The following is a 12,462-nucleotide window of genomic DNA, read 5'->3' as shown; positions in this document are numbered from 1 at the left end:
CTGCTGGCAATTTATACTCATACTCTATCTGTGGACACCCAATTCGATCCATTCCGTTTGAGTAGGGTAGGTGTTACGATGGTAACCGGAGATTAATGGGCTGGACGGCGTTGGTTGGCCCAAACGTATGAAGGAGGAGGATCTCAAGTGGATCTGCAACTCGGCGCCCTCCGTCCGACTTGTGCATGCGAAAGAATGGGGGGTGGTACCTGCAAACAAGGTAGCAAAAATCGAGATTTTACATAGAATCAGAAAATTAATTAAAAATCGTAGAACGTAAAATCGTAAAACGGAACATAAGATTCTACCAATTATATAAATTTATCAATATCAATTATAACATTAATATAACATGATAAAATTAAATAATTTAAATAAAAATGAGAATTTAAATTTGACAAACGTATCATAAATAATAACATAATGATAAAATAAAGATAAAGTAGCATAAATATATAATAAAATGTAACATTTGTAAAGTTCAAAAATAAAAATATAAACTAACCACAAGTCTGAAATTCAAAATAGATAACATAACATCGTACTAAAAAATATAAAGACTAAAGCAGTTTATTAAAGTCATGATCATCATGTTCTCCAACATTTTGATTTTCATTAGGAGAAAAGTTGAGAAGCTCATTGAAAACATCATCATCAAGAAGAGGAATCTCCAAATCAATCAAAGAACCCCATCTTTACCTCTATCTTCTTGAGGGGCTAAGTTTACACCATTTTGTGTGTCAAATTCTTCTATATTTTCTATCATATTTTCATCTTCCACAATCCATTCTTCATCTGAATCCAAGTCTTCAAGGCTATAATCAGCAGTATTTCTTGATGACTTCTTTCTTGCCAATCTTGAATTGGTCATCACAAAAATAACATCATTCATTGTGCTTGTCTTCAAACGATTTCTTCTTTTCGTGTAAACCTAATAATATCAAAATTTACAAGTATGTATTTAATATATTAACATATGCTAATTAAAAAAATAGAATTAAATAATTAACTAATTCTATAGTTTAGAAAATAAATTCCTAAGTTAATATCAAATTAAAAGTTTACCATCTCAAAAGCACTCCAATTGCGCTCACATCCTGATGAACTACAAGTCAAACTCAAGACACGGATAGCAAATTTTTGAAGTTCTGGATGTTCATCCCCATAAGAATCCCACCATTGTGAGGGTGTTTTGGTTTTGAGAGCATTCTTGGCTACATCTCTACCAAAAAATTTAGCCTTACTCTTGAAATCTTCAAGTTGACTATCAATAATTGTAATGAGCGCAGGATCTCCCACAAGTATATCCAAACAATCATAAAGTCCTTTTTTAACATCATACTCAACCTTAAAATTAGGACTATAATGAATTTGTGGATTCAAATAATAGCCTGCAGCATGCAAAGGCCTAAAGAGTTGCTTGTCCCATCTTGCATCAATAATATCCCACAAAGGTTTATAACTAAAGAAAAACATACAAATAGTGAATTAGACAATTAGTTAATTAGTAAATAATTAAATGATAAAACTGAGAGAAAAATGTTTACTTATTACTAGTTTTATTACCTTAGTTCAACACTTTGAAAAGCATCTTTAATCTTTTCTTTAGCACGATCAATTTCAGAATACATATATCCCATAGCTGCCTTACCCTCTGAATTCACTATACGAAGCACATGAAGAAGAGGATAAGCACCTCTCAAGCAATGGATAATGTTTCCCCAAAATGTTTTATCCAAAACAATATTTTCAATGTTTTTCCCATCTCTTGTCTTTGAGCACTTGCTTTCCTTCCATTCATCCGAGATGAACATTCTAATTATTGGATTCTTCTTCTCATTAAGACTACCCAAAGTAAGGTAGGACGTAGCAAATCGCGTCATACCTGGTCTCACTAAATCTCTTCCTTTGGTGTGCTGTTGTAAAAGGGAAATTAGAGAAGTCCTAGAATATATGTAAGTAATTAGCTTTCTTCCTTTGGCAATGGTGTCTTTGTGAAGATCTAGATTCTTCTCAAAATCTTCAAGCATCAAATCAATGCAATGAGCGGCACAAGGAGTCCAATAAAGATTCTTTCTCTTTTCCATCAACATTTGTCCTGTCTTTTTGTAGTTAGCTGCATTATCAGTTACAACTTGAACCACATTCTCTTCTCCCACTTCCTCTACAACTTCATCAATCATCTTGAATATCTTTTCAGCTGTTTTGCATATATCAGAAGCATTAATGGATTTCAAGAAAATAGTTCCCTTAGGACTATTCACAAGAAAGTTGAGAATAGTTCTCCTTCTTTTATCTGTCCAACCATCTGTCATAATAGTGCATCCAGTTTTCTTCCATTCAGCTTTATGTTCTTCTAATGTTAGTTTGGTTGACTCTACCTTCTTCTTCAATAATTTTCCTCTTAACTCATCATAAGAAGGTGGCTTGAATCCTAATCCATGGCGGGCAACCTTCTCAAACATGTTATGGTATTCTTCAGACCTTGCAACATTAAAGGGAATAGCATTATTGTAGATGAACGAAGCAATTTCATCACACGCCTCTTCCCTTAAGCCCTTCTTAAAAATTGAGTTGATTGTTGTTTGAGTGCTCACACCCCTTTTCTTAAAGAGACTTGCTGGTGTCTGTATTTCTTTTCCCCTTCTCTTCTCACCAAGTAAGGCATCCCCTTCTTCTTCTATTCCTTCATCTTTACTTTGTATCTTTTCTTCAAATTCTCTTGTCTTCTTAACTAAATTTTTTTGCAAACCAACAACAATATCAAACATATCCTTTTTAACCTCATCAGAAACACCCATGCAAGGTTCAACATCTTTTTTTGTTCCTGCCAAATGATGTTTCAACCTATATACTCCTCCTGTCACCACCTTATCACAATACTTGCATTTTATTTTTTTGGCATCTCCATCAACCGAAATTCCATGCTTCAAAGCTTTGTCACTCCTATTTCCTGCAGTATTTTTAGCGATCTTCTTGGATGCACAACCACGATCAGTTTCAACTCCAGTATTATTTTCACCATTATCCGCATTTGAAGCCATATTAAACCTAAACAAATAGAAGTACATAATTTATAATCTATGAAATCTAAAATGAGAACACAGTAGTAATAAATTCACATTATTTTTAAAAGAAAATTCTGTAGTCCATATCAAATTCACTACACTAAAATAAATAAACTTATAAACAAATATATAATTAACTATGTAAGCATTTAGGTTGTAGGTAGCAATTAAAAAACTTAACTAGCAAAGCTTTAAGAACCAAAAAATTAAATGAAAAACAAGGTTCCTAAATCCCAATCCAATTATGTTTCGTTGACATTTTCTACTTTTATTATATTTGAGCACAGTACTATATATATGTATTATATTGGTACTCCTTATTTATATTGGAATCTTTGAAATACAAAATTAAGAATGAGAGAGATGTTGATATTTTCTACTTTTCTTATATTTGAGCACAGTACTATATATGTATTATATTGGTGCTCCTTATTTATATTGGAATCTTTGAAATACAAAATTTAGAATGAGAGAAATTTTGGTAAGATATAGCACTACTCACGTTCATTAATCACTGTCATGTTTTTATTTTATCCTTAAACTATTAACAAAACAAAAGGCATAACAATCACTAATTGTAAATTTGTAATGATGATAAATCACTAAATATGTTATTAATTTATTATGTACTTACCAGATAAGATTGCACAAGGTACCGCAGGTCCGCAGCGCACAAGCACAGAACAGAGATGAATCATGCAGAGGCCACCACACTCATGGAGTCAGTCTCATAAAGCTGTGTTGACAAGAACTAAGAAGACAACAAGCTAACAATAGTAGAAAAAAAAAAGTGTAAAATCGTTGAATAAAAACCTAAAAAAAATGCAGAATACCATGGGTCAATGAGAGATTGAGAGTAGTGGAAGAGTGGGAGATAAGTAACCGTTTAGGAAGTGCAACAGAAATCGAAGAGTTTTTAGTGGGATTCGGGTTGGGCCAGCCGGGTCGTCTCAAACCCACAAATCCTCTTCTTCTGGATTTCCTTTCCTTTGACGCGGTAGAGACGGCACGATTGCACGATTTCACGATCTTCCACGGCGATTCCATGAATTCCAGCTTCACCAGGCGCGGAAGTAGAAACGAGAACGGGAATGACCTGCGAACTCGTAACATCGTCCGTTTATACGAGTAAAGACGCGATTTTTGCTACCTTGCCTGCAAAGACACTCCGATGCCTAAGTTAGCAAGAGTGTTAACAGGTCTAGAGAGTATTGGGACTTAGAGATATCTGAGAAGTGTCAGTGTATTTATAGTGGTGAACCAATAACCACCGTTGGAGTAGTGCCACTTTTTTAGGGTGTTAACCGTCCCTTTATCTTAGGGAAGTTAAGATATGGCTTGTGGAAGTGGGTAGAGAGATTCTAGGGGCAGTTATTTATTCAAATGAGTGCCTATCTGCCAGCTAACCCTCGTTCCCGACTTCTTTAGAGCAAGTCGTGACGAGTACCGACTTCCTAAGACGAAGATTGGTACTGGGTGAGGTCAACCCTTTGGGTTGGGCCTTTTTACTTGGGTCCTGGGTCTTAGCGTTGGGCCAGGGTATGAACAGTGCCCCTACTCGAGCCCAATTTCTTTTTAAGATTTGGGTTCGAGTATACTACTCGGGGTTGTAGCCGACTTGTTGGAGGACCAACGTGATGGTCCGAAACCGACGTGACTTTTTGTGACCTTTTGGTTCTGACAGTTACGTCTAATCAAGCGTCGTGTCTGTTAGGGATGTGCGTAGGGATTAATGGCCTTGGTAACGGTGCGTCTTTAATGACTGCCCCGTTTTTACCATTGTGTCCCTAACGTACTTATAAATACTTTCCCTCTCTTTCATTGTTTCGTTTCTACGATTTTTCAAATTTCCCCTTCATTCGTTCGTGCTGCATTCTTGTATCTTCGAAGGCTTTCGTTTCCTCCAACCCTCATTTCCAGATAAAGGTTAGTTCTTTTTGGAACATGCTTTTCTATTTGCATGCCTTTATTTTGTAGATAGGTTGGTTTGTAGACTTTAGTTCCGTATTCCCTCCCTTTAGAGACCGTGTTTTTGATTTATCTTTTCTTTTTTCCTTTGTAGGTTTTTGTTACCTTTTTAAGAAAAAGAAATGGCTTTCGTAGATGTCTTTTCTCAGTGGGTTGATGTCACGGTCCTAGGGGAGGAACCCTCGGTCGATACTGATTTTATCACCCACCTTCGTACTCACCACAGAATTTGTACTTCCGAGGAGGACGAGCCGAAGTATGAGTTGGTAGTCCCGGGTCCTGAAGACCGAGTTTGCTTTGGGAGGGCCAATGAGGCGGCCCTTCATTTTTTCTTTATGTATGAATGTATGATCACCCGTTTGGGTGTTTTTCTTCCTTTTTCAAACTTTGAGATGTCTGTTTTGCATCACTGTCGAGTTGCCCCTACCCAGCTTCACCCCAACTCTTGGGGTTTTTTGAAAATTTATCAATTTATTAGCCAAGCTTTGGAGTTCCCGACCTCTTTGAAGATTTTTTTCTATCTCTTTCATATGACCAAACCCTTCAGTGGGCTAAACAATAAGCAACAGTGGGTGTCTTTCCGAGCCATACAGGGTCGGAGAGTTTTTACCCTTTTTGACGAATCCTTCCATGACTTTAAAAATTATTTTTTCAAAGTTCAAGCTGTAGAGGGTCACCACCCCTTTTTTCTGGATGATAATTCTTCTTCCCGATTTCCTTTATACTGGCTGGAGGTCTCCCCCTGCGAGAAATATGGTCTGGACGACCTGGACGAGGTAGAAGCAGCCATTGTGGGGTTCCTCCGAGAAGTGTGGGGGATGGCCCCATATTTGGACACTAAAAAGTTTCTCCAGGGGTCCCGACCTTTGTCCAAGCACAGCTAGGTAGCTTTTATTTGTTTGTTAGGTTACCGACTTGTCCGATTGGCCTTCCTGACTTGTCTTAATCTATTATATATTGTTTTTTCAGAGATGACGAAGGCAAACGCTCAGGAGTCTTACCAGAGAGTCCAGGAGGCTAAAGCAAGGTCTCGCGCCAGGACTGGTGGTGCCAGGGCGGTTATCTCTCCTCCTCCTCCTCCTCGGAACGTTGGGACTCATTCCCAGCCCATTGTGATTTCTTCTTCTGTTTCCTCTCAGCCGCCCCCCTCTGCCCGACCTTCTCCTGAGCCAGAGAATAAGAAGCGCAAGACCTTAGAGTCTGGCTCTTCTGGTGAGGTAAAGGCGGATGCTCTTGCATTCGTCCGAAAGAACATCTACCCCCATGCTCGTATAAGCATGGATGATGTGTCTGTTCGTCACCACCTTACCACTCTGGTTGAGGAGAGTTTCAAGGCGGCGGGGGTTTGTGACAAACTCTTGGATATTTTTGAGAAGGCTCCTCTCAGTTCTTTAGGAATGACCTCGAGGGTCGAGGAGCTGGAAGGAAGGCTTCGTATATATCAAGAGCATGAGAGGGAGTTGAAGGAGGAAGTCGCCAAACTGAATGAGGAGAGAGATAATCTCCGAGAGAAGGGGAGGAAGTTGCAAGCACAATGCAACATGGAGGTGGACTTGAGGAAGACAGCGCAGGGCAGCTATCAAAAATTATTTGAAGATCTTGTGGCTGTGAAGAATGATCTGCTGAATTCTCGGAAGGCCTATGCCGAGTTGGAGGACTCTATTGCTGATGGCGCCGAGGAGGCTTGGAGGGTCTTTAAGGAGCAGGTCGGAGTCATTGCTCCCGACTTGGACCTTTCTCCTTTAGATCCTGATAAGGTTGTCATTGACGGTGCCATTGTGGATCCCCCTGTCCCCGTGATTATTTCCGAGTCAGAATTGAAGACTCGGGGCAGAGGATTATAGAGTCCCCTCCTCGCCCTAAAGACGCTCCGAGTTCTTCTACTGTTCCTCCGACTTCCTCTCCTATGGATGCCTCTCTTCCTGGTCCTGGTGGTGCTCCTTCTGACTCTGGTGGTGGTGATCCGTCTATTCTTCCCTTGAAAAAATAATTTCGTTGGCTATATGGGGGCCCGGCCTATGGGTCCCCCCTTTTTTAAACTCTTTATGTTTGTTTGTTGAACAATTTCTTTCTGGCCTTTTAAGGCCGTAAACAAAAAATACCCCTTTTTGATAAGGGTTTAAGTTAAAATAAGTACCCTTTTTTGGATAAGGGTTTTTAAGTTATCTTGTATGTGCATGCTTTTTGATAATGACTTTTCGAACTCTCCTTAATCTTTTCTAAAGAAAAAACCCTTTCTTTGTTTGTCTTTCTGCACCTTTTTGTTTTAAGGATTTTAAGGACAGCTTTCTGATCTTTTCCCGGGTTTTTCGATCTCTTTTGTTTATTTCTCGTACTCAATTTTGTTTTATTGAGTTTTCATGAATTAGGTTATTTTTTGCGATTCGTTTTCTATTTCTACTCGGTCTTTTCATTTCGACTTATGAGTCGGAATGTTCCCGAGTTTCTTACGATCACCTATTATAACCTCTTTACACCGACTTGTACCTCGTCGTTTTATCCTGACGACCATCTAGGTCGGTTCATGGGATTTTCACGTTTTGTGGAGCTTAAGTCGGCGCGTTTCGTAGAAAGAGAAAACAACAAAGGAATTTAAGAGATATTTGTAAAAAGATCTTTATTAATTGGGGAGGTACTTTATTGCTGCTAAGGATTTTTGACAGTCTATTTCCCTTAGCCCATACTATGATGCCTCGTTAAAAACCCTTCTCCAGAAAAAACCCTTTGGTTTTGGGAAAAAATCATGAAGTTGGTAAAAGAGTACATCAGGGAGTAGAGTTCGCTTTTAGCTATAGTACCTTTTCATGTTACAAGCATGCCACGACCTTGGTAACTTGGTGCCGTTTAAGTCGGTCACCTTATAATAACCTTTTCCTAAGACCTCATTAATTTTGTAAGGTCCCTTCCAATTTGCAGCGAGCTTTCCTTCCCCTGATTTGTTGACTCCAATGTCGTTTCTGATCAAGACCAAGTCGTTCGGGGCGAATGCTCTTCGAATGACTTTTTTGTTGTACCTTGTAGTCATCCTTTGCTTCAACGCTGCTTCTCTTATCTGGGCTTTCTCTCGGATTTCGGGGAGCAAGTCGAGCTCCTCTTTGTGCCCCTGTATATTTCCGATCTCGTCATGGAGAATCACTCTTGGGCTTTGCTCGTTGACTTCTATTGGGATCATGGCTTCTACGCCATAAACTAGTCGGAATGGTGTTTCTCCAGTGGCGGATTGGGGGGTCGTCCTGTAAGCCCATAGCACTTGTGGGAGCTCTTCAGCCCAAGCTCCTTTTGCATCTTGTAGCCTTTTCTTTAGCCCTGCCAGTATGACTTTGTTGGCTGCCTCCGCTTTCCCATTGGCTTGCGGGTGTTCCACCGAGGTGAACTGGTGCTTGATTTTCATACTGGCTACTAGGCTTCTAAAGGTAGAGTCGGTGAACTGGGTTCCATTATCTGTAGTAATGGAATAGGGTATCCCATACCTTGTGATGATATTTTTGTAGAGGAACCTCCGACTTCTTTGGGCGGTGATGGTGGCCAATGGTTCTGCTTCTATCCACTTTGTGAAATAATCTATTCACACGATCAGGTATCTGACTTGTCCTGGCGCCTGGGGAAAAGGACCTAACAAATCCATTCCCCATTTTGCAAAGGGCCATGGAGAAGTGATACTGATGAGTTCCTCCAGGGGAGCCACGTGGAAATTTGCATGCATCTGACATGGCTGGCATTTTTTCACGAATTCTGTGGCATCTTTCTGCAAGGTTGGCCAGTAGAATCCAGCTCGGATTACTTTCCTGGCTAATGACCTTGCCCCGAGATGATTTCCGCAGATCCCACTATGGACTTCTTCTAACACCTCGGTGGTTTTTGAGGTCGGTACGCACTTTAACAATGGTGTTGATATCCCCCTCCTGTAGAGAATATTTTTCACCAAGGTGTAGTATTGTGCTTCCCTATGGATTTTCTTAGCCTCTTTCTCCTCCTTGGGAAGGATGTCGAACTTCATGTATTTGACCAAGGGGTTCATCCATCCGAGGTTTAGTCCGACTACCTCAAGGACCTCTTGCTTGTCTTCTACTTTTACCACGGAGGGTTCCTGGAGAGTTTCCTGGATCAGGCTTCTGTTATTCCCTCCTGGCTTGGTACTTGCTAACTTGGATAGGGCGTCTGCTCTGCTATTTAAATTCCGAGTTATGTGTTTGACCTTGGTTTCTGCAAAGCGCCCAAGGTGTTCCAGAGTTTTTTCCAAATACCTTTTCATATTTGGGTCCTTTGCTTGATACTCTCCACTTATCTGGGAGGTCACCACTTGTGAGTCGCTGTATATCATCACCTTTGTAGCGCCCACTTCTTCCGCCAGCTTCAATCCAACAATCAAGGCTTCATACTCTGCCTGATTATTTGAAGCTGGGAATTCAAATTTGAGGGAGACCTCTATCTGGGTTCCTCTTTCATCCACCAGTATTATGCCTGCACCGCTTCCTGTTTTGTTTGAGGATCCATCTACATAGAGTTCCCATGTAGTTGGTTTCTCCTCTTGGTCTCCTGCGTATTCTGCAATGAAGTCGATGAGGCACTGGGCTTTAATCGCCATCCGAGTTTCATACTTCAAGTCGAACTCGGAGAGCTCTATTGCCCATTGAACCATTCTCCCTGCAACATCCGTCTTTTGGAGGATTTGCTTCATGGGTTGGTTCGTGCGGACTTTTATTGTGTGAGCTTGAAAGTAAGGCCGTAGTCTTCGTGAGGCTATTACTAAGGAGTAGGCAAACTTCTCTAGTTTGTGGTACCTTAGCTCAGGGCCTTGTAGAACTTTACTGATGAAATATACTGGGTGCTGACCGGCCTCGTCTTCTCTTATCAGGGCCGATGAGACGGCCTTGTTTGCTACAGATAGGTATAGGACGAGGTCTTCTCCAGCTATAGGTCGAGTTAGAATAGGAGGTTGGCTCAAGAATCTTTTGAACTCCTAGAACGCCTCCTCGCATTCAGGAGTCCATTCGAACTGACATCCCTTTCTCAATAGGGAGAACAGCGGAAGGGATTTTAGTGCCGATCCTGCCAAAAATCTGGAGAGGGCTGCAAGTCGGCCATTCAGTTGTTGGACCTCTCTTAAACAAGTCGGGCTTTTCATCTCCAGGATAGCTCTACACTTATCGGAATTTGCTTCGATCCCTCTTTGTGTCAGCATAAACCCTAGAAATTTTCCTGCCTCTACCACTAAGGCACACTTTGCGGGATTTAGTCTCATCCCGTGTAACCTTATGGTGTCAAAGACTCGTGAGAGATCTGACAAGAGGTCGACTTCTTTTTCGGTTTTCACCAACATGTCGTCGACGTATACTTCCATTAGGCTTCCCAGGTGAGAGGTGAACACCTTATTCATCAACCTCTGGTATGTGGCCCCTGCATTTTTCAATCCAAATGGCATGACCACGTAGCAGAAATTAGCTCTGGGTGTGATGAATGATGTCTTCTCCTGGTCTGGCACATACATCGGGATTTGGTTATATCCCGAGTAGGCGTCCATGAATGATAAGTATTGATACCCCGAGCTGGAGTCTACTAGGGTATCAATGCTTGGCAGTGGATAAGGGTCCTTGGGACAGGCCTTATTTAAGTCGGTATAGTCGACACACATTCTCTAGTTGCCATTTTGTTTTTTGACTAGCACTACATTGGCTAGCCATGTTGGGTACTTGACTTCTCTGATGAAGCCAGCTTCTAGGAGTGCCTGTACTTGCTCTTCTACTACCAGGGCTCGTTCCGGGCCGAGCTTGCGTCTTCTTTGTTGTACAGGTCGGGACCCCGAGTAGACCGAAAGCCTGTGGGACATGAGCTTGGGGTCTATTCCTGGCATGTCGGAGGCCTTCCAGGCGAAGAGATCGGAGTTATCTCTTAGGAGCTTAGTCAACCCTTGTTTTAGGGTTTCCCCTAGGTTGGCTCCTATGTGAGTGACTTTTCCTTCTTCTTCGCCGACCTGTATCTCTTCGGTTTTTCCTCCTGGCTGTGGTCGTAGCTCTTCTCTAACCCTTGCACCTCCGAGCTCTATTGTGTGGATTTCTCAGCCCTTTCCCCTCAGGTTTAGGCTTTCATTGTAGCGTTTCCTTGCCAATTTCTGGTCCCCCCTTACCGTTGCTATCCCCGCTGGGTCGAAAATTTCATACAAAGGTGAGGAGTGGATACCACCGCTCCGAGTCGATTAAGGGTAGCTCTGCCGATTAAAGCATTATATGTTGACCCTACATCGATGACTATGAAGTCTATACTCAGAGTTTTTGATTTTTCCCCTTTTCCAAAAGTGGTGTGGAGGGGCAAAAATCCCAGTGGCTTTATTGGCGTGTCGCCTAATCCGTATAAGGTGTCGGGGTAAGCTCTCAACTCTTTCTCATCCAACCCTAGTTTATCAAAAGCGGGCTTAAAAAGGATGTCCGCTGAGCTTCCTTGGTCCACTAGGGTTCTATGGAGATGGGCATTCGCCAGGATCATAGTTATTACCACTGGATCATCATGTCCAGGGATTATTCCTTGCCCATCTTCTTTCGTGAATGAAATAGTAGGGAGGTCGGATGACTCTCCTCCGACCTGGTAGACTCTCTTGAGATGCCTTTTGCGAGAGGATTTGGTGAGTCCCCCTCCCGCGAACCCTCCTGAGATCATGTGGATATGTCTCTCCGGAGTCTGTGGTGCTGGGTCTCTTCTATCCGTATCATCTCGCTTTCTCTTCCCATGACTATCCGACCTTTCTATGAGATATCTGTCGAGCCGACCTTCCCTAGCCAGCTTTTCTATCACATTTTTAAGGTCGTAGCAGTCATTTGTGGAGTGACCATATATCTTATGGTACTCACAGTAGTCGTTGCGGCTCCCCCTTTTTTTATTTTTAATGGGTCTGGGGGGTGGCAGCCTTTCCGTATTACAAATCTCTCTGTATACATCCACTATGGAGACTTTTAGAGGAGTATAAGAGTGATATTTTCTTGGTCTATCGAGACCGAGTTCTTCCTTCTTCTTGGTTTCCCTCTCCCTCTCTTTTGTTGAGGGAGGGTGCCCAGGTCGCCAACTCAGGTCTCCCAGCTTAGCATTTTCCTCCATGTTGATGTACTTTTCAGCTCTTTCCTGCACATCGCTTAAAGAGATGGGGTGTCTTTTGGATATGGACTGTGAGAAGGGACCTTCTCTAAGCCCATTGACTAACCCCATTATGACTGCCTTTGTGGGCAGGTCTTGAATCTCTAAACATGCTTTGTTGAACCTTTCTATACAGGCTCGTAAGGATTCTCCGACCTCCTGCTTTATTCTCAGGAGGCTTGGTGCATGTTTTACTTTGTCTTTCTGGATAGAGAACCTCATCAAGAACTTCCTTAAGAGGTCTTCAAAACTAGTAACCGACCTCGGGGGGAGGCTGTCGAACCACTTCATCGCCGCTTTCAAC

The 12,462-nt window shown here is 41.8% G+C and overlaps 2 protein-coding genes and 1 pseudogene across 2 annotated transcripts; 1 reads left to right on the top strand and 2 right to left on the bottom strand.

Annotated features, from left to right (window-relative positions):
- Positions 1-679: 679 nt before the first annotated feature.
- Positions 680-1,476, bottom strand: LOC107620419 (uncharacterized). The gene is made up of 2 exons (XM_021113995.2): positions 1,066-1,476; positions 680-931 (listed from the first exon to the last, which is right to left on the bottom strand). The coding sequence occupies exons 1-2, from the start codon at positions 1,474-1,476 to the stop codon at positions 680-682; spliced, it is 663 nt and encodes a 220-aa protein (XP_020969654.2).
- An 86-nt stretch (positions 1,477-1,562) lies between these two features.
- LOC148579432 (uncharacterized) lies at positions 1,563-2,888 on the bottom strand. The gene has a single exon (XM_088509633.1). The coding sequence runs from the start codon at positions 2,799-2,801 to the stop codon at positions 1,563-1,565; it is 1,239 nt and encodes a 412-aa protein (XP_088365759.1). The 5' UTR covers positions 2,802-2,888.
- A 3,119-nt stretch (positions 2,889-6,007) lies between these two features.
- Positions 6,008-7,026, top strand: LOC148579431 (uncharacterized; annotated as a pseudogene).
- Positions 7,027-12,462: the final 5,436 nt, after the last annotated feature.

Source organism: Arachis ipaensis, chromosome B10 (genome assembly GCF_059453495.1).
Source record: "Arachis ipaensis isolate K30076 ecotype BB chromosome B10, ASM5945349v1, whole genome shotgun sequence".
Lineage (NCBI taxonomy): Eukaryota > Viridiplantae > Streptophyta > Magnoliopsida > Fabales > Fabaceae > Arachis > Arachis ipaensis.
This window is presented reverse-complemented; position numbering and strand designations above follow the sequence as displayed.

Coding starts and splice junctions, on each gene's coding strand:
- LOC148579432 (XM_088509633.1), bottom strand. CDS start 2,801: ATGGGTGTTTCTGATGAGGTTAAAAAGGATATGTTTGATATTGTTGTT.
- LOC107620419 (XM_021113995.2), bottom strand. CDS start 1,476: ATGTTTTTCTTTAGTTATAAACCTTTGTGGGATATTATTGATGCAAGA. Junction 932..1,065: donor ATTGGAGTGCTTTTGAGATG/GTAAACTTTTAA, acceptor TGATATTATTAG/GTTTACACGAAAAGAAGAAA.